The sequence below is a fragment of the Trichomycterus rosablanca genome, chromosome 7 (assembly GCF_030014385.1).
Source record: "Trichomycterus rosablanca isolate fTriRos1 chromosome 7, fTriRos1.hap1, whole genome shotgun sequence".
Classification (NCBI taxonomy): Eukaryota; Metazoa; Chordata; class Actinopteri; order Siluriformes; family Trichomycteridae; genus Trichomycterus; species Trichomycterus rosablanca.
In genome coordinates, this window is record NC_085994.1 from 15781926 (window position 1) to 15805167 (window position 23242).

At 37.9% G+C, this 23242-nt stretch overlaps 1 protein-coding gene across 1 annotated transcript; it reads right to left on the reverse strand.

Moving 5' to 3' along the window:
- Positions 1–851: 851 nt before the first annotated feature.
- On the reverse strand, positions 852–22945 carry LOC134317712 (kelch-like protein 12). Its single transcript, XM_062998433.1, has 12 exons — positions 22872–22945; positions 19459–19703; positions 17084–17237; positions 13268–13485; positions 10902–11051; positions 10029–10143; positions 9440–9546; positions 6096–6291; positions 4419–4577; positions 3226–3324; positions 2936–3122; positions 852–2440 (listed from the first exon to the last, which is right to left on the reverse strand). Exons 2-12 carry the CDS (start codon positions 19639–19641, stop codon positions 2314–2316), a joined length of 1695 nt encoding a protein of 564 aa, XP_062854503.1. The 5' UTR covers positions 19642–19703; positions 22872–22945; the 3' UTR covers positions 852–2313.
- Positions 22946–23242: the final 297 nt, after the last annotated feature.

The following is a 23242-nucleotide window of genomic DNA, read 5'->3' on the forward strand; positions in this document are numbered from 1 at the left end:
CCGTGACCTTAATTGGATAAGCAGTTAAGACAGTGAGTGAGTGAGTATTTGCTAAAGATATGGGCAACGATACGAAGGCTTTTTTTGTTTTGACTCATTGTACATATCAGAAACTAATTTCAAAGAGAAAATACATTATAAATAAATAATAATCAAGTGGGCATTTGTGTTGTTAAACCGATCACTAATAGATTACTAAATGTTTTTGTCAAGCTTGTGTGACCTGCTGCTTATAGAGGAGCTGTTGTTCCTTCTCAAAGCTTTAAACTCAGAATTGTAATTTTTTTTTTTTTTTGTATAATTATTTGACAGGTCACATCCTTTTATATGTTTTTGTTTAAAATCATTGTCCATGAAGTGTATTTGCTTTAAATGTCAAATAATTTGAGTTGCAATTATGTTTTCTTTATATCTGTATTTATTCTAGACTTGACATTATAGTACCCATGCCAGAATAAAATTTTATGTGTTTTTTAAAGAATTATATCTGTACTGTAACCTGGGAGATAGACTAGATATAGTAAAGATCTGACTTATTTAATCGTGGCAAAACAAGACTGCATCAGCCGTACATAAAACACAGACTAATCAAAAGCAACAACAGAACAACATTCACACAGAAGGTGAACTAACAAAACTGTCATTACCAGCATTTGTTTCAGAGTGGCATCACCACACATCTTTAAATGTATTTTCTTAAATATTAAACATTTAATTTAAATTTTTAAATAGTTACATTATTTAAACAATGTATTACCAAACTGACAGAGTAAAACATAAGATTTAATTATTACACTTAAGAGAAATACAATAAAGAGAATGCTGTTACAGTTTTCAGTTTTCCCCCTTTATTTGATTCGTGTACTGACTGAAAATGTCAAAATTTTTTAAATACATTTTAAATAGTTTTACAAGACAAAAATAATAGAGAATAAAGTGATTTAAAATGACTTTTACTGTCCATGGTTCAGCCATTATTGCAATTAATGAAATTTTCATCCAACAGACAGGACAGACAGTTGGTAAAATTACTTTAATAGGTAGCATAGTAAAAATGCCCCACATTGAAAGGCACTGAGCCATGCAGTTATAAGAAGGTCTGCAAATTGACTGTAAATTAAATAATAACTCATCCATGCTACAAAAATTTTTTAAGAAGGCAGAAAAATAGTTGATAATTAATGAGAACCAAACTTATGTCCAGACATTTTATTTCATGTATTATAGTGGTTCTGTTCAACACAAAACTGATATTACTTTGTACAAAATGCAAACATTACACATCAAGGATCATAAATCTTAACAATAAACACATATTGACAATTATTTAAACACTTTTATTTAAACATAATTATTCAAGATCTTCATTTTTACCAGTATTTGGAACACAGGTAAATCAATAATTGTGATTCACTTATAAATGCACTTCAAATAATTTAAAAATACCCAAAACTGACTAAGAAATCAAAGTACATACTGTGATGTTCATTGTATGGCAATTGAACTCATTTAAAGGTACATCAAGTAACCTTTTTGTATTGTACATGCTTTATTTCTCATTGTTGGCATCATAGCTAGCAACAAAGATGTTCACAACCACTTTGGAAAAGGCTTGAATCTTCATTTCATGACATCATATTCCACTTCTTGGAGTGAATATTTTCTTATTTTTTTTGCAACAATAATAATGATTTTGTCCATCCTTACTGAATCTGTAAGTCTCAGATAATAAGGAAGGTACATACTTCTCATAGTACAATCTTTAAGAAAAAGCTGGAAGGATCAGTAAGAAACCAAGTTAAGTGTTTCTTTTTAGTCAGAAACCTCAGTGTCCTACTATAGAACCCTTAAATCATCCTTTCCTTTAATGGTTACACTCCATTTACAATAAATTTGATTTGGTGAAATGTTTGCCCACACCGGCAATCAGATGAAGCAGCAACAGTATAACAACACATTACAGTGTCTGCATATTTAGTCTTTTACGTCAGTAGTTTAAAATATTGCACCTTTCGTGGAGTCACAACAGTGGACATGTCTGAACTACAGCATAATGTAGAAGAAAAGTGAAGACGTTCAGGCAGGCCTCAATGTCTCTGCAACATGTTTACATTTTCCAAATGTCAACAATTCGAACTGAACATAACAATTGAGCAGAAAACTGAAGAGAGCTCAGATGATTTATGTTTCCAAGTTACTTCCTCCTGCATGCTAAAACAAATGGTGAATAAAAGAACAGTCTCGTGTTAGCTGCCAGTGACCACCCCATCATTTCCATGTCCTTGCCATTCAGAGTGTCTGGCAGTCATGTTCTCATTTCTCCCGCAGCACACAAACCCCTGCATCACATCGCTGTGTAGCCATGGAGGTCACTACCTCCCAGCTGTCCAGTACAGGGTCGTAACATTCGATACTGTTCAGCAGGGAGTTCCCATCATATCTGTAGTTGGGTAGACAATTATCATGTAGTTAGACATGGTTAGCTGTTTAAATACTAATAACCCCTATTTGTACAGCATCCTTTAACATAGTCTTTATACAAAACAATTTTGAGACTTAATTGAGGTTGATGAACTAGTTTCCATTCTAGTGGTTCATTTTTGTCTTCTAATTCTGGAATGACCTTTCCCACTTCTGCAGCACTCATACACATCTCCTCCTTTCAGAACAACAGCATCTATGATATGAGTATCTCTAAAACTACAGCACTGTGCTTTAATTTTTTAACATTTGTTTGGTGTGCTGGATAAATGATAAGACTAATAAACAGTGCAACAGTTTTTTCTGATTGGTTACCCATAATGACTTGTATCTAATAAATTTTTTGACAATCGTTCTAAGATCCAGTGCTATGCTTTATTATTATCATCTTAAAAATGCAAATAAAATAGAAGTGACTACATCCAATCAATTTCACTCCGCTGACAAATCTTACCCTGCAATAGCATACAGTCGTCCCCTCAAAACTGTGGCTCCCACATAGCAGCGTGGAGTGGTCATGGGTGCCACAGTAGTCCAGTAATCTGTGCGAATATTGTACACCTCTACAGAGGAAAGATGGGCCGTACCATCAAACCCTCCAACAACGTAAATATGGTCATTTAGAAGAGCCACCCCAGCACCTAGAACATGAAATATAGGAAAGGCAAAAAGAAAATGGGTTCTTTAGTGCTTTCCACAAACAGTGATTTAAAACTAAAAGCTAGAAAAGCTTCTGTAAGTCACCTGAGCGTTTGTTGACCATGGGAGTGACACTGGTCCAGTGACCGGTGTGCGGATCATAGCGCTCCACTGAATTCAAGATGTTTAAGCCATCATAGCCACCTGTCATCATGTAACAGCAACATAATACATACATTTTAATAAGATGTCTGGCCAAGAATGAACCTATCTATTTAAACATACACCCTTTTATCTAAACACAGTGTAAATAATGCCTTTTTAGTTTAACATAACATCCTCATTAACATGCTGGCATAATGCTAGTGTATGTTTAGGATGGGTATGAGCACATGATTATGTCATCAGTCCTTGATCAATAAAACTAGGGGTAGGCAATAAAGCCAAAAGCCTCTAGAAGAGTATATGTAATGTATATGTAATTTGTCACTGGGCAATTGCACAAAAGCAGTGCAGTGCTGATTCCGTTGGGCATGACAACATGGCATTGCCACATGTGGGTGTTTTTTCATCTACTTTTACATGCAGTCATTTTAAGTAAATCAAGCTCCAGCAAACTGTCTGGAATGCTCTTCAGAGTGTAAAGTGACTTCCTTTAACTTTCTGGAATAATTATTTTTTGTTGATTTTGTATTGATCATTTTGTACTATTAATGTGTTTAAAAAGCAAAGCAGTCAAATGAGAAACTGAAGCATGGTCTTTTGTAGATCAGATATCAGCCTAACATACAGCAGCTAGTTAACAAGAGACAAAAAAAAACTATTAACCCCTCTCATATGTATAAACAACTCCAAATCTATTAAATTAGGCTTCTTCCAAATGGGGTAAAAAGAGTAAAAATAAAATAAAATATGATTTGACTCTCAAATAAGGTATTATTTTAATAATGTGGAGCACTGTAGTGGAACATCTAAAGCATTAATTGTTTATGATAAGCAGAAACAGAACATGTAAGATGCGATTTTTCATCCTACGTGTAAACCCTGCCTTGTGTTGATTACAGTCAGTGCCAAATAAATATGCACCCTCTAAGTGGCAGGTGGTTTTACTACAGTGACACAGGAGCGGATTTACACAACATGCCATCACCTGACATTAAACCCATCCACCCCTCCCCCATACAGACTGCTAATTTTTCTGTAGAGTTCTCAAGCTGTTGACATGAACAACATGCCTATTCCTATTTCACGCCAGACCTGCCCGGCTTGAACTGCACAAATGAATAGATGGCACAAACCTAAACAGTAGATAAGTCCACTGGCCACTACAAGTCCTGCGCCTTCTCTGGCGGTCTGCATATCTCCCAGCATGCTCCACTGATCAATGTTGGGGTCGTATCTCTCCATGCTGGTGTGCCGTCGACTGCCATCAAACCCACCAGCCACATAAATCATATCTGAAAAAGTAAACACATAAAACAATATAAGTTTTTATCTTTCAAAAGCAAACACTCAGTGAAAGACAATCTACAGGTAATGTATTTACAAACAAATCAGAACACATCATTGTTTGTAGAGTTATTTTCTCTATGCCTGCTCTGATCAGCCAGAAATGATTACAATATGACTATCGGGCTGGCCACAAGTAACACAAAACTGCCTTTCAGCTGGTCAAGGTTTCTAAACTATGGCTTAAATTGAACCATGGTTTGTTTAACTTTCATATATCACTGTTTTGATAAAATGTAAACATTTTAGTAATGGGTTTTCTAGAACCTTGTTTGGTTTTGAGCCCTTAGTATTGTGGCACTGACAAAAAGATAGGTGAGGAAGCTGGAGGTGGCAGAGATGAAGATGCTACAAGGATGGACAGGATTAGGAAGGAGTTTATTAGAGTGACAGCTCAGTTAGGATGTTTTGTAGTCAAAGTTAGGGAGGTGAGTTTGGGCATGTGCAGAGGAAGGATGAGCATTATATCAGAAAAGGGTGCTGAGAACAACCCTTAAAAGAAAGCAGCTAAAAAAAAGAAGGTAGTCATAACTAGAGCCCTACTAAATTCATGGGAAAATGTGCTCAATTTCACAGACCTCGTTTTTTTTTAATTCCCGATTTTTAAAGAAATCCCATTTCACAGCAGTCATTATACAGTATAACACAATAAATTGAATTATGTCCGTGTTTTGCCACCCCACCCCTCTCTGCGTCTACGTAATCGGTTGGGAGTTTTCCAAACTCAATTACACAAGTTGTGTTTTTAGCTGCTTTAGACATCGACATCGTGAATATTTTGTCTAGCCGATAGCTAGTGTAACCGAGTGTCTTTCAAGTTTGCTGAGTTTACAAAGTAAGAAATAAACTGTACATAGACAAACTATAGGGAGCATAATACTTTACTGGCTTGTTCTTTTGAGGCGCAGCACAGACTACATAGAGATAATCAAGTGTGTAGAGAAGCACACTTTATCATTGATTATGGAGTCCCCAAAGGGACAAAATGCACTCAACACATAAACACATACATCGAACATTGTAAGCACACTACACCACTAAAAAGTTACACATACTTAATTGCCGTATGATGGCTAGGACCTCGTATTTCACACACTTCGCAATGCAAACTGCATATTACACGGGAAACGGCTCATTTCACACTAGGGCCTTAAGGTAGGGTAGGGCCGTAGTCATAACCTTTGTGTTGCTCCACTGGTACTTGAAGCAGAGTTTGAGAACCACTGTCTTCACTGAAATTGCACAAACACTTTGAGCAACTCCAGGACTGAAATATTCAGTGTGGCAATCAACAACATGCAAAACCTGTTTGGCTGGCAGCTCTACTTTCAAGTTTATTTACAATTTGAATTTGAACTTGTAGTAGTTTTTCAAACATGACTGTGCTAAAACTGTTAAGGCTTCATATCTGCTGTAATCTGCAATCGTAGTGCTAAGAAGCTGAATGCTAAAATATGCTGCTGCACCTCCAAGCGTAGTTGCTCCTGCCAGGCCTCGCCGTACGTTCATAGTGGCGACAGTGTACCAAACTCCATCTTCATCTGCCGTGTAGTCCAAACACTCGACAGAACTGAGGCGTGAACGGCCATCGTAGCCACCAATTACATACACACGGTCATTCAGGGCGACAGTGGCAACGTAGCGTCGCTTTCGTGCAATGTTCTGAAACGCAAGTAATAAAGTAAGAAATTAAGATTATTGCTAATGGATTTATGTAATTATTGCATCAAAAATTACACCCAGGTGGCAATATTCCGCTAGCACACCAGCGCTGAGATTCTGAACTCCCCGGTTTAAAACTCGGCGTTGCCTCTGGTCTAGTGGGCACAATTGGCAGTGCCTGCAGCAGACACGGTTCTACTAGGGCAATCCATCACACACTTCCCCAGACATAGCCAGTGTTTCAGCCTACCAAGAACTACCTATTTTTCTCCCGTCTGTGAAGCCTATGGAATTTAGTATAACAAGTGTTGCAGCTGAAAATTCCAGATTTTAAAATAACCCTAATCCTCCTATTAGAAATGTTTATATTTTAATTAAATGCTGTAATAGTATGCAAAGTCACAGTTTTTTTTTTTACCTCCCCCCAGACCTTGAACCTTTAGGAACACAGGAAATGCCACACACTGAGCAATGAAAAGATAACAGTGGATCGTATGACCACAGCTCCTCCCTCAGGCATGCACTTCCCCTGTGAGGAACACCAACCACGCAACAAAGAGAGCAATGTTTTAAAGTTCTGCTCATGGGTTTATGACACTTTTAATGCTTTAACTAGACATTCATAAATCACATCACAGAAGCTCTGCCAGATGTATGTTATGTACATACAGTGTATCACAAAAGTAAGTACACCCCTCACATTTCTGCAAAAATTTTATTATATCTTTTCATGGGACAACACTATAGACATGAAACTTGGATATAACTTAGAGTAGTCAGTGTACAACTTGTATAGCAGTGTAGATTTACTGTCTTCTGAAAATAACTCAACACACAGCCATTAATGTCTAAATGGCTGGCAACATAAGTGAGTACACCCCACAGTGAACATGTCCAAATTGTGCCCAAAGTGTCAATATTTTGTGTGACCACCATTATTATCCAGCACTGCCTTAACCCTCCTGGGCATGGAATTCACCAGAGCTGCACAGGTTGCTACTGGAATCCTCTTCCACTCCTCCATGATGACATCACGGAGCTGGTGGATGTTAGACACCTTGAACTCCTCCACCTTCCACTTGAGGATGCGCCACAGGTGCTCAATTGGGTTTAGTCCATCACCTTTACCTTCAGCTTCCTCAGCAAGGCAGTTGTCATCTTGGAGGTTGTGTTTGGGGTCGTTATCCTGTTGGAAAACTGCCATGAGGCCCAGTTTTCGAAGGGAGGGGGATCATGCTCTGTTTCAGAATGTCACAGTACATGTTGGAATTCATGTTTCCCTCAATGAACTGCAGCTCCCCAGTACCAGCAACACTCATGCAGCCCAAGACCATGATGCTACCACCACCATGCTTGACTGTAGGCAAGATACAGTTGTCTTGGTACTTCTCACCAGGGTGCCGCCACACATGCTGGACACCATCTGAGCCAAACAAGTTTATCTTGGTCTCGTCAGACCACAGGGCATTCCAGTAATCCATGTTCTTGGACTGCTTGTCTTCAGCAAACTGTTTGCTGGCTTGCTGGCGTCAGCTTCCTTCTGGGATGACGACCATGCAGACCGAGTTGATGCAGTGTGCGGCGTATGGTCTGAGCACTGACAGGCTGACCTCCCACATCTTCAACCTCTGCAGCAATGCTGGCAGCACTCATGTGTCTATTTTTTAAAGCCAACCTCTGGATATGACGCCGAACACGTGGACTCAACTTCTTTGGTCGACCCTGGCGAAGCCTGTTCCGAGTGGAACCTGTCCTGGAAAACCGCTGTATGACCTTGGCCACCATGCTGTAGCTCAGTTTCAGGGTGTTAGCAATCTTCTTATAGCCCAGGCCATCTTTGTGGAGAGCAACAATTCTATTTCTCACATCCTCAGAGAGTTCTTTGCCATGAGGTGCCATGTTGAATATCCAGTGGCCAGTATGAGAGAATTGTACCCAAAACACCAAATTTAACAGCCCTGCTCCCCATTTACACCTGGGACCTTGACACATGACACCAGGGAGGGACAACGACACATTTGGGCACAATTTGGACATGTTCACTGTGGGGTGTACTCACTTATGTTGCCAGCTATTTAGACATTAATGGCTGTGTGTTGAGTTATTTTCAGAAGACAGTAAATCTACACTGCTATACAAGCTGTACACCGACTACTCTAAGTTATATCCAAGTTTCATGTCTATAGTGTTGTCCCATGAAAAGATATAATGAAATATTTGCAGAAATGTGAGGGGTGTACTCACTTTTGTGATACACTGTATATACTGAGTAGGAAGTAGAAAAAGTGCAGAGGACTGGGCTATAGGAAGTGTAACATATACTATAACATTTAAACAGTTTTTTCTCTGAAACTGCATTGCATGCCTTACACTGAAGAAATTATATTTGGCCCTGAGGCAGGAATACCCTGGACAAGGTGCCAATGAAGTGCTTGAGACACCAAGACCAGTCAAACCCCTCGCAGCCTCCTCCCTACCAAAGTTAGCCAATCATGTCTGTGCAGATTCCCGGCTGGCGGATGGCACAGTTGAGATTCAAACATGGATTCTGATGATGGCGGGCTAGCTAAATACGCCGCTGCGTCACACGAATGCCTTACGAATGAATAAGCACACTGAAACGAATAGTTAAATGGTCTTTTTTAACTTTACTTAGCACTTCTCTTTGAGCCTACTAAGAACATTAGTCTACTCCGCTTTAACCACAACTTTACATACAGTGCTGTGACATTTGGCCCAGAAATACTTTTGGTAACTAGAGATCTTATACACCACTGTTAAATACACTTTGAGAATGAACTGCATGTGATCCTGCCACAGGAATGTTTAAGCCATCTGGAGAAGAACTTGCTCTTCTGCTTTGAACACAATGCCACAGACTGTTCAGGAGCCCACTAACACCCTGATCCAGGTCTGGGAGGAGATCCCCATAACACCATGCGCTGTCTTATCAGCAGCATGCCCAGATGTGCATACAGGCACATAGAGTCAGTACACACTCTTGAGTCGGATAAGAAGTTGCGTGACAGAAATTATTTTAGATCATTTAAAAGGCTTGGGCATAGATTTAAACTAACTACTATGACTTTTGTATTCATGAATGAACATGAACTACAGACTGATAAAAACAACCTGATTAGTTACTTACCGGAAGGAAACTCCACTCCTGGGTTTTAGGATCATATTTCTCGACAACGTCAATGGGAGACTGCTGACTGCCAAAGCCGCCAATCACCAACAGCACCTCTTTGGCACCTGAAACCAATTCGTAAGATGGTGTTGTAATGCAGGCGTCTATTAAAGATTTTCAAAATACGATGAATCTTCAAAAAGTTTCCACACTTTTATATTTTTGTTGGAAACGGTGAGAGTGGGAGGAGTAGTAATTGGTCGTGTCTGAGAGAGAGCTCATAGTCAGGATTTAGCGCCATCTGATTTCCACCTTTTTGGACGCTCAAAGAAGCTTTAAAGGGAAGAAGATTTTCGTATGATGATGATGTGCGCTCAACCAAAAACTATTTTTGCTGGTGGCATTAAAAAGTTGGTACGACGCTGGGAAAAATGCATCAGAGGGTGACCGTAGAAAAGTGATGTAATCCGTTTTTGAAATTCTTAATAAAGAGTATAAAAAAGTGTGAAAAAAGCATTTCTTGCTGATTTCTTGCTGAATGTACAGTTTTGCTTTTTTTTAGGACAAAGTGTGGAACAGACAGAGTGATTAGCAGTAGTAAGCTAACCTAGTCTGGGTTGAGTACGAGGTCCCTGCATTTCACTGCGTAACTCGGGCCTCAGGTGAAACTTCTTAGCTTCATCAACAAGGTCTCTGCAGGCCAGACTGCAACGGATTAAAGGCTAAACAGAAAACATAGATGCATTTATATGACACTAATCACACTGGCAAAGCAGGTATTTACATCTGTGGCATATAGCAGATGTCTTCATCCAGTATGACCTAAAGTTGCAGCTAACTACGCTTAAGTCATTGAGGGTTAAGATCCTTGCTCTGGGGCCGAAAAGTGGCAACTTGGTGGTGGTGGGGCTTGAACCAGGAACAATATGATCACTAGTTCAGTACCTTATAAAGCACAAAACAGCACACTGGGTCCCTGCATGGCCATGTACTCAATTCAAGTGTCCTTCAGCTCATTTTAACCCAGTTGGTTCTTGAATAAGGTAAACATTTGAGGGAATTAAAATTGATTTAGGTATTTGTAATAACTTTTAACATTAAAACATTAAAAAATAACATTTAAAGGCAGATTTTAAATGCTAGTGCTGAATCAATAAATCAGAACACTTTGTGGACCCAGCCTGTATTTTCATTTGTTTACAAGCTTTGTCAGCATTTGCACTGGCTATATACAACCTACTTAATTTATTACAACTGCTAGTAAAACAGCCTTTTTTATAATTTTTATAAATAATAAAGAAATTATCTCAACAATTATCTTCAAATTCCTGTAAAAAGGTGTCCATGTCATCAGTCAAAGGCACCTTGTCAATGCAAAAGAGGTATGTAAGCTCTCACTGATGAACCACCTCAGAATTAGAAGGACACAAAACTGTAAGTGGACAGCAGGCTTTTAGAAGATGACGACAAAGAAACTGACCTCAGAATCGATGACGTCAGTGATGTAGCGTGGTGTGAGCAGAGGCATGCGCACATATTCCAGCTTGTCAGAAAGGTACGGCTCTCGCTCCTTTCTGTTGTGCTTTACCCAGTTTAACACTGCCTCGAACACTGGTTCCTCAGAGTCAACCTAACACACACACAAACACACACACACCCCAACACACCTAAAGATAAATGCTAGCCAGTTAAATAGACCACAATCATACAGACAAATCCAAACAGAGTTAACTGATAAATAAATGAATATTTATTAAGTTTTCCCAGCATTCTTAACCAGCCCTTTCACATCTATGTTAATACCATTAACAATAATTAAGGTGTCTATGTACTATATAAAGAACTGTAAAAATACATTTAAGTGTAAATACATTTCTGCAGCTGTGCTCACACCAGTGCTCATTCTAAGATGTTCTTTGTAGGGCAGTAAGTTTTTATACTTAGTAAGTGCTGTAGATATTATGCTAACATACTACAACCCCAACTCTAAAAAATGGGACAGTAACGAAAACAGCATTGGTTTGCACATTGCTTTAACCTGTATTTATTTGAAAACTACAAAAGACAAGTTTCAACTAATAACTTTACATCACAAGTGAGTTGCAAGCAAGTTACAAGCAAGCCGACTTCCCTTTTTTGGAGTACAGAAAAACAACCATGTTTTTGTGCTTCCTGCTTAAACACTACAGACGCAGTAAATGTTGGTTAAAAAAGCTGGTGTATTCATTCAAACTCTAAAAATTGCTGTGAGAAACACTGTAACTCTTGTGCAATGTTAGTATTGAGCCTTAAAGTCAGTTGTGGAATGTGGAACATACGTGGAACTGACAAAAGGTCAGGAATTTAGCAAGCATGCCTGCACCAACAGCAGTTAAAACATGAAATGAAAAAATAAATAAATAATCTTACTAAAAAACTCTTACTACTACTGAAAAATTCATGTTCATGTCTCGACATGTCAGTGCGTTTTATGTTCAGGAAAGAACATACCTTTTACATACGGGCTGAAATCTTTAAAAATAAACCTAGTGGTTACAGTGAGGCTTTTGGAGGGGTGATGAAAGAGTTGAGATAGACAATTTTAACAAAATGTAAGACTTAAGACTACTTTTTCTGAACAGGAAGAACCAAAGACTCAACACATTTTCTTTCTAACCCAACTGTCATAAGTACATTTAACAGGTCCAAACTTGCATTTGTTTTTTTGTACCACAAAACCCCTTCCCCCACCTTACACTGAAAAAAATGGTCTAAATAACCTACCCTTTTGGCAAGCTTGGGCTTTGTAGGAGAAGAACTTAACCTTGTTCTGTTGTCTGTTGCATAAGAAATAGTTTCCCAGTGGCAATCACCAGGTTTCTAAATAACCTCAAAATGTCAGTCATTTAGAAAGGAAGAAAAAGGATTTATCTTAAAAACCCATTATTGAGGACCGTTACCAGTCAAGCTTAATCAGGTATTGCACAATTTGCCAGTGAAAACATTTACAACCATGGTAAAGTGGACTTTTATTTAAAAAAAACAAACATGGTAATCAGAGAGCTTAGTTATGAAACAATTACATTACAATGTCCATCAAGAGACAAGAAGCAGGGCTGTTCATTGAGATGATCATACTTGGTGTATTTTTGGCTTTCCAATGAAAATGCATGCACCACTCAGACAGTGCAGTGGTTTATTATGCTAGCCCTACAGTGCTGAAATCTGGGTTTAAATGTCAGCGGTGCTATCAGCTGGCCAGGCAGATATGATTGGCTATGTCTGAGGGGAAGTCCTGCAATGGATTGGTGCCCCGTGCTGGGTGTTACTGCCTTGTGCATAGCATTTCTCTGTAAAAATCAAATCAGACCCGCCATGACCCTGGCGAGGATAAAGTGATAATTTACTGACATTAATGGATTATATAATGACTGTGATGGGCTTAGTAGGTCTAAGTAGGATTTAACCAGACTAGTGATAAGAACTTCTTAGTCGAGGACAAGACTATTGCTCCCTGCATAAAATGTACAGCTCAGCTGCTACTGGGACAGATTCAGGAATAATGCTGCTAATGGGCTGGATTCTTTGTTACTAGGCAAGGACAGGTTGTTGTAACGTGCATGTATTTATGCTGCTAATTTGCAGTTATATTTAGCTATTCTACAGTTAAGTCACAGTTTGCAAAGTTCTGTTGGCATATAATTTGTGTAATGTACTGTGTTAGCATTACAGTCCCAAATAAACCATGTTTTCTTCCAGTGTGTATAAGATGTATGAAGGAACAACAATAAAAATTCACACAACCTGACAGTAAAGCAGATATTTTACATGCACTGTTAGCATGGTAAGTTTTACCAAGAGTTTTACCTGAATCTCATCACATTTGATGAGCTTTTCCACCTCGGTTTGGTTGAGAAGCATGAACTCCTCATGCTGTACCACCTCGGAAAAGTGCTTCTGTGAAAAAAGCTCGGCCGCCTGCATCAGGTCCACGCAATTATGTGTCTCTGCAAAGTTCTGGATACCCAGACAGTTGGATGGGTCAAGCTGACTGTTGAGGAAATCACAGCAAGCCCTTTTCACACCTGCAAAGGTCAAAACAAAGAATAGGATGAGTGGTGGTGGTATAGGGTGACAGGAATGTCTTGATTCGTGATATTTTTCCCCCTGGGAAGAGCCAGTTTGCCTCACGCCCCTCCCCTCAGACACAAGTCCAGCCTGCAGTCACTGCTTATCACCTGCCAGTGTTGGGTTCTCTCACAGAGCTGTATAGTGTGTGACCCCATGTGACACCCACCCTTACCCAGCACAGGTGCATGACCATTCTGGGAGATCGCAATATCATACCGGCAACGGGAAAGGACCCTGTCCGACTCTCCCTCCTCCCTACCAATTGCATTTGTGTGGACGCAAACCTACTAAACATCTGTCAAAAGACCTTGAAATACCTCAATCATGTTGCACAATGGTGGCTTAATTAATCCACTACGTACATACCTGTAGACATTTCTTTGTTGATAGTATTTAATGAGAAAATGAGCACAAACTCTATTTTTTTCAAATTAATTAATTCCAGAACATAAATTTTTGGTTTAAACAGGCAGAAATTGCAGGTTCTCTCATAAATGTTAAGGGTCAGGGGTGGCCGAAACACTCATGGTATGTGTGATTTTCTATCCCATTAATCGTACAGACCTCCTAGTTTACTACTATAAAAAAGAAAATGTTAATTGTAGATTTTTTGTTTACTGTTATCTGGGTTGCTTTCTGGTTTAATTACAAACCCCATGTTCTTTAGGCGTATCGTACAAATAAAGTGTCACAGCCTTCCGCCATACTTTCCCGTTTGTCTAACAAAGGAAATTGTACAACACGGTCAAACTGAGATAAGCAGCAGTGTTTTGTGAACCATCACAATCTGTCTATAGCAGGGGTTCTTATCAGCGGTGCTGCAACAGGCAGTATCAGTATCCTAGTCCTAGGCTCTCCAAAAAAGCGGCAAAACAGCTGTACAGAAATAGGAGGTGGGAAAGATGTGAGATGTGGCTTTGTGCTGCCACTGAAGTTTCTTTAAACCAAGCTTTATGACCTTGTTTTGTAATATGGAAGCATATACTCTCCCTTATATAATTAATTTAATACACCTGTTCACAATTGATGTGGCTGAAACTAGGGCTGTCGCGGTGAAAGAATTTCCCCTTGCGATATTCAACCTGTCTCAATATCGCGGTATGCGGTGATATCGCCATTTTTTATTTTTATTTTTGAAAATTACTTAATTAATCTGGATTTTAGAGCTATATAAACAAGCTTTATTGTTAGGCTATGATTCGATATATTATTGCTTTATAATGACAAAGATGAGACAGCTTTAAGACCAATGAAATGCGTGTTTAATGTTAAATACAGAACAGAGCAGGGATGTGCGTCTTTTCTCTATTAAAAAAGGTTTAAATTAAGCTTCTAGCCTAGGCTAGATATACACTGTGAAACGAAAAAAAAAGAGTTTAGGCTAAATATTTTAAACGCACATCTAATCAAAATATGGTAAAAAAAAATAGAATAAAGAATAAAGTCTGTAAGAGTTTAAACCTGCGTTATCATGCGCGCTAGAAGAACCAACAAGTTCATCTGATGTGGTTTAGAGAGGATCTGAGTGGGGTAGAGATGTTCCCGACATTACCGATGTTACACTAATACACACGTGTACTGATCCTGCATGCGACTTTACAGATCAAAGCAAATCTATCCTGGTTATTGCGCCACTATTAACTATCTATTTAGTAGAAATAATTAACATAACAATATATATGACATTTATTCGTTTCAATACATTTTTATTCAACGAAAAAATACATTTAAATCATTCCAGCAAGCCAGCAATGCCATATTAACCGTCATTAAGTGTTTTAGTACGCCAAGGCTGTTTAAATATAGTCGAAATTACAAGTATTTTATTGAGTGTGAACTCAATTTGATCATTAATAAACTTGCCTATAATTCCTGTTGCGATTGTTTAAATTTTAAAACACAAAGCCTGACACTCAGCAGCAACACATGAGAACAGGTTGCGGGAAAATGACGCTCCTAGCTCATTTTCATTATGAATTTATTTAACATTTATTACGCCCGATTGTAAGCGTATAAAACAAGATGGACCCTGCAAAAAAAAAAAAAAAAAAAGAGAAGAAAGAAAGAAAGAAAGAAAGAAAGAAAGAAAAAACTTGAATATCGCGGTGATGCGGTTGCTTGGCATGCCCTGCGGTTGGCTGGTCTATACCGCGATATTTCAAAATTGCGGTTAGCACGACAGCCCTAGCTGAAACTCATGAATTCAATAACTAGAAAGGGTGTTCTAATATTGTAATCCATAGTGTATGTTTATATACACTGCTCAAAAATAGGGGTATTATTATTACAGATATCTGCTCCTTTGTGCAAGGAGGAACAGGAGGAGCACTGTCAAACCCCTACAAAATAAACTTCAGTGGGCTACTGGTGTGTATGTTTCCAACCAATCAGACTTCATAAGGATGGCATGAGGTCTCAATATCCCATGTTAGATGGAGTGAGAGGTCAGACAGGTCCTTTTTCTGCTGCAACTGCAATGTGCAATCTATGGGACTGGTGCGAGCTCCTATGTGTCTGGGGTTGGTGGGGGTCACACGGAGCCTAGCGTGGCCCTCCGTACACGATACAGCTCTGTGTGGGAACCCAAAAAGGGCAGGTGATAAAAAAGCATCAACAAACTGGACACTTGTCGAGGTGAACATTATACAAATCACTACAAGCTAGTAAAGACTTTATGTTAAATGGTAAATGTTGTCTGTTTCTAGCCATGATTAGCCTTAAACAGTATTTTATTTATTTATTTATTAGAATTTTAATGCCAAGTTAAACATGTGTGTCATTTTATGGCAAGACAACTTTTATTTTTCTTTCTGCTTGTTTTATATTGTCTTTATAATTTGGGCTATTTAATATTTTCATTTTTTGGCTGTGAGGTAGGTTGCCTTAAACAGTAAGCAGTGGGGGCTTTATAATAGAATAGAATGCCTTTATTTGTCATTTATACATATACACATGTACACTACAATGGAATTCTTTCTTCGCATACCCCAGCTTGTTTGGAAACCGAGGTCAGAGTGCAGGAAGGGTCAAGGGTTAAGGACCTTGCTCAAGGGCCCAACAGTGGCTGCATGGCAGAACTGGCATTCGAACTCTCAACCTTTCAGTTAATAGCCCAAAGCTCTACCCACTAGGCTACCACGGTCCCATAAAAGTCAAGCCTATGCTAAACTTGTATTCTCTCATAAAGTAACTAAATGGTTTGTATATTGTATTGCATCTCACACCAGCACACTTAATAAAATGTGTTAAAGGTATTCAAAAGAGGTTGGTCTGGACCTGTCAATATAATTCCAAAATCGAGGCAAGAAGTAAGAAGAATTACAACTACACACTTGCATTGATTCCTCCATTTTTTTTGAAAACCAGGACAAACGAAGAAAAAGACCGAATAATCATCCATTGAATTAGAAAAAACTATTTGCCAGAACCTTGTGCTTGATTTGCTAGTCAGACCATTCTGCTGCAAGTAGTTATAATAAACATAAGCAAAAAGTGTGTGGTGGGCAAACTTTCCATCACCTGACCTCAGACAGCCATTTTGTAGGTGTGTACCTTTAAGCTGGAGCAGACAGGCGGCAGGAAGCAGCTCCTGTACATTCTCAACGGTAACCAGCACAGTTTCTGTGTAAACAAAGTCCAGCAGGATCTCCATGGTTGAGGCCGTCAGGCCCTGAATGTCCACAAACGACTTGCCTTTCTCTGCCAGCTAGAATAAGAAAAGATGAGAGATGAAAGACAAATGAAGAGCCACCCAACACCATACTCATACAAGTTAAGTGACTTGCCACAATCATTAAATTGACAAAATATGTGTTATAAGGAATAATTATTATTGGGGTGTTTTTTTGTTGTTGTTGTTGCCAATTTCACAATGTAAAACAACAATAACAACAGACAAAGCTTATCAGGAAGAGCAGGCTATTTAACATTTACGGCATTCAGCAGACGCCTTTATCCAAAGTGACTTACAGTACTATGCCAGTATACAGTCTAAGCAATTAAGGGTTAAGGGCACTGCTCAAGGACCCAACAGTGGCAACCTGGCGGTGGTGGGGCTTGAACCCAGCAACCTTCTGTTAACTAATTCAGTACCTTAACCACTAGGCTATAACTGCCAACACTGGAACAGAACAAGTATAAGTATTAATAAATAAAGTTTTAATAACTGGCACATGCACTCAGAGGGGGAAAAAAAATTCAATTTGGTGCAGCGGTGTTACACGCTAGCACACCACAGCAGAGTGAGTGAATTTGCAAGTTCAAATCCCAATCAACCTGGCTGGAATCCACACAAGCACATTTGGCAATGGTTGAAAGACGGAAGATAGGACAGGACCTGTTCTGTTAAACAGCCTTCAACTGCAAAGGCCATTTTACATTATTTACAAAATGTTAAGTTATAGAACATTGGAAAAACTAGAAGTAAGCTAGTAAGCTATAAAGCAAGGTTAAACCTAAACCATTTGGTTTTAAGGGTGGAAACTTCATTCTAAACTGTGTAAATTCCTACTGACACACAAAGATGTGAAAGACCTGCACCCACTAGTGGTACACACATTAGTTTACACATCAAGATCATTAGCTTTTCTTGAAACATTAACTAGATAAACCCTAAACAAAACGTTCAAATCCAAATGTAGTTTTATAGAAACATACACATTTCTAAACAATATATATATTTAAAAAAAAAAAAAAAAAAAAAAAAAAAAAAAAAAAAATAATAATAATAATAATAATAATTATATATATATATATATATATATATATATATATATACTGTATATATATATATATATATATATATATATATATATATATATATATATACTGTATATATATATATATATATATATACTGTATATATATATATATATATATATATATATATATATATATATATATATATATATATATATATATATATATATATATATATATATATATATATATATATATATAATAAAAGTAAGATGCTAATAATAAGTAAAGCCACTTTTTAAGCAAAAAAGGGTAATAAACAAGGCCTGAGTGGTTTGCAGAAAGTTGTTAAAAGATTCTTCAAAGATAAAACTTTCTAGTTTTGGGCAAATCTGGACACCCATGTTACTGGGGGAAAACTGGTTTAACTGCTAACGTAACATACTGTACATAACATACTGAATGTTAACATATATATATTTTTTTATTTTATTTTATTATGTTTAGTGGCAAGCAGTCTACTGCATTAGCATAAGACTGTCCAAGAGAACTCAAACACCAATAAACAATCATCCATGACTAGAGATGGAAGAGTGATTGGGCTTTGCCTGTCGTTCATAAACATGGGAAAGCTATCTATCTGAACAAGGTGTGCCAGATGAAAAACCGTTTCTTTTATCTAACCAACAAAGGTAGGCTCTGGATGTTTGCTAAATGCTACTGGAACCATGATTGAAACAAGGATCTATGGTCCTATTGTAAAAGCACACAGCTTTCTGACAACAGTGTTTGTCTTTTGGGGATGTTTTCCTATGAACCAAACGGCTGTGAACCTTGTTAGGTTAAGCAGACTCATGAACATATGGCTATTTCTTCAAAGAAGTTAAAAGTCAGTCACTGCTGGATCTTTGAACATGACAATAATCTAAAACACATCTGAATATACTCCAACAGAAAATCTGCACAGTAACAACCAACATCTTGATGAGTCTGAGCTGTTTTGACAGCTTATTAGACATGTGGTCCTAATGTTTTGGCTCATCTGTGAGTTATTATCCGAGTGCCTGTGACAGGGTGACAATTACTCACTTTCTCACTCAAACCTAGGAGAACCGTACACAGACGCAAGGACTGAACTCAGAGCCTCTTGCTGCTCTGAAGCACCCACTCTACAAGCTGTGCCACTGTACTGCCAATTTACTGTACATGCATTTGTCATTTCTCTTTACCTCACTGGTGAACATGGCACAGAAATAATCACTGCAGGCAGCCAGCACAATGCGGTGGGCAGGAAAATCAGTGTTCTCAACCCTCAACGTGATGTCGCATAGCGTGTTGCTCTTCCTCAAGGCGTTCATGGCATTTAAGATGGACTTGGCATGAGAATTGGTCATGATGTCCTTGGGTGCCATGACGACAGGCGATGGGGGGGAGCGACACTTCCACAGGCAGGGCAGGATGATGAAGTGTGGATCTGTGTGTCAAAAAATTTGAGGGTAAAAATGCTGACTGCATGCTTACAACACACATAGAACAACAACTATAACTACAAACCCTATAAGCACAATTTTATACTAAGATCAAATTACCCCCTAAAACTATACCTAAAATAAAAAAGTATTTTTCTAATAAGACGGGAATTTAAGCTGAAGCAGTTTTACATTTAAACTTATTACTTAAAGTAATAAATAAAATAACTTATCCAAAGTTAATTTAGTTGATATACATTTCCCAACCCTTACTTAAGCGCTCCCAGAACTGCTCCCAAAAGCAAATTTTATTTTGCATAAATGCCACTAGTAAACTGACATTAATTAAATAATCCTAATAAGTAACTTTCATGGTCAACAGTTGTTTGCACATATTCATTTTTACTTTGATGAGAAAAACTAGTGATCTGGATGTCTGGAAAACGAACTTGAATCCTGTCCACTCATATCTAAACTGAAAGAACAAAAATAAATCAATAAAACAGTTTTAAAGTGTCTGAGATTCATGGCTTGCACCAACTGTTTCTGGGGTAGACGAACCCAGGCTAGCGTGTTGTACCGCTGTGCCACCTGAGCACCTCCAATTACCCTATTTTATGCAATTCCATTTCAAAACACTATCAGAGCCCCCCTCCTTGCAGGCTACTTTCCAGTGCAGTATAGGGGCATAATCCTCTATATGTTAGCTAGATGATTATCTTAAAAAAATACAGGTAAGCTGTAGTATATTCCAGAAATCAGATATATCTCTCTAGAACTTCATATTCATAGTTTGTAGAAAAAAAATGTTTTGTGAGTCCATCAAGATTACAAGTGACCTCGATCACTTTGGTGCACCAACCACCAAGTTTTTCTCAATGTTTTTAAGCTTAATTGATAAATGGCTTATGGTATTCCAACCAAGTGTAAGTGGACCACTAGGGATTCATTGGAGGGCATTGCATGAGACTAATGGAATTGCTAGATGTAAGAAAATTGTCAGATGAAAGAAAAAAAGAAAACCTTGTAAGTAACAATGTAATGTGAACAACATTTAAAGCATATGATAGTGTATCACAGTTTATAGTTAACCCAAATAATGACTGCATCCTCTGTTATAAAACAGTGTTGCTGATTTTTAAACACCTCAGTGTCTAAGCTGCGAGGTGATTAATGATCCAACCAAAAATATAAAGCCATTGTAGTCTTATTAGGTACTGACATAGAATGGCTGCAAAACATAGACATGATTTAAGACAACTTAAAGTGATCTTTTTTTTTTTTTTTTTGCAGAGCGGTGTGTGTATATATAAAATCAACTGTTTTATATTATTCATGGTCGCAGCTGGTCTGATTTCACTGGGAAACAACAGAATGGCAGACCATTTCAGGGCTTCGGCCACCCTCTCCTCAGACATAGCCAATCACATCTGCATAGACGCCTGGGTCAACGAGTGACCAGCTAGCAACATACACCGCTTTGCCACCCAAGCACCCTAAATGTATATACTCATAAACTGCTCAAATCAAGTCAAACTGCACAAATGGAGTGATATAAAGTCACCCAACAGCAATGTTAAATACTAGTAGACGCATAAAAGTTTCTAACTTAATAAATTTAAAACAACCTTTCAAACAACCTTTAAAAATAAATTTAAAACAACCTTGTTCTTTAAAACACAAACTTGTTTGCATTTTGTATAAAATGCATAACACTGTAATAACAGTGTTTCCCAACCTTTTTTGCACCATGGACAGGTTTCATATAAGATATAATTTTACAGACCAGTGGGGGCGGGAGGATTTGCTCACAAACGATGTAAAATTAGCTTTTTTTGCTACTGGGACGCTGCTCCCACCTAGAAGTGACAATAAGACAATAACACCCGAAACAGAAGCAGTGAAAACTGCTTTTCTAGCAATCTCTAATTATTAATTCTTTCTGTGCGGCCCGGTAATAAATAGCCCATGGACCGGTACCGGTCCGCGGCCTGGTGGTTGGGGACCACTGCTGTATAACACTTCACTGATTTGGGACATCATTAAACACTGAGCTACTATCAGGATAGACTCATGGAGCATAATTTGGCTCTCTGTTTACGGAGTCTACATAACACTCCTGTTAAGATCTATTGCAAAGAATGCTTTACATCAGTTTAGTATATTAAATATTATATATCTCATCTGATCTCACATTTTTATTTTATTTATTTAATTACATAGGTTGTACAACAATACTTGTGTACTTTAATACTTGTGTACTTTAATACTTTTGTACTTAATACTTGTGTACTTTAACACTTTTGTACTTAATACTTGTGTACTTTAACACTTTTGTACTTTAATACTTGTGTACTTTAATACTTTTGTACTTTAATACTTTTGTACTTTAATACTTTTGTACTTTAATACTTTTGTACTTAATACTTGTGTACTTTAACACTTTTGTACTTAACACTTTTGTACTTAAATACTTTTGTACTTAATACTTGTGTACTTTAACACTTTTGTACTTAACACTTTTGTACTTAAATACTTTTGTACTTTAATGCATCTTGAGCTTCTGTAATAACAGACTTTCCCTATGGGATTAATAAAGTGATCTAGCTATCTACTTTGAGTTCTGTAAATAAATGCTCTGAATGACAAGTATTGTATTAAGAATGTTGTCAGCAGCAAAAAACGTTTCTTTTACTTACAGAAAAACCTACGGTAGTAAACCAGGAAAAATACATTTGTAGTGGTTTCTTAAATTGACACAGACAAGCACACAACTGAAATACTGTTAAAATGCAAACATGTTTGGAATTAACGTATGTTGAATTAAACTTTAGTTCCTTGCAAATAAAACATTTGACTGTGGTATTGGGTGGTGGTTAAAACACAGAGTAGTCCATTTAAAATTTATAATGGCAAGAAAACTCCTGATATATTTGAAACTCGCAGTTACTCAACGCAACTCGACTAGCCGAATTAGCTTAGCTTGGCTATTAGCTAGCTAGCTACCTGGCTGAACACTGTTGCTAGTTACCCAGTTGCAAACTATAGCGCCTGATGCTACGCGGCTAATTAAACTACAACAAAGTAAAAACAGGTAAATGTTCTATAACACTAACACATACTGTCATAATAGCCTGTGTGTAACAAACAGTACATTAGTGCGTTATACTCACCAGCAAGTGCAGAGAAACACACAGCAATGCTGGAGCAACCGAACTGCGGTGCTACACCGTCCAACCAAACAGCCTCATATTCCAGCACAGCTCATCTTCTCTCAGTATGAACAAACTAAAACCGTCATACCTGAATGAATGAATTATATTTAAGTGGACACGCTCCTTTCTTATTTTCGACTCTATTACTCTACAGTCAAATCTGGACAGACGAAAGTTGGTCAAGCGAGGACGAACTGAGAGGCATTTCACCTTAGCCAAAACAGTGCGACGTCACTACGTAAACACGTACACACACGAGCAGCAGCGCTCAGATAGAAACACAAACCCAGTTAGATTTGCAACTACTATTAACAAAAACAGAAAACAGC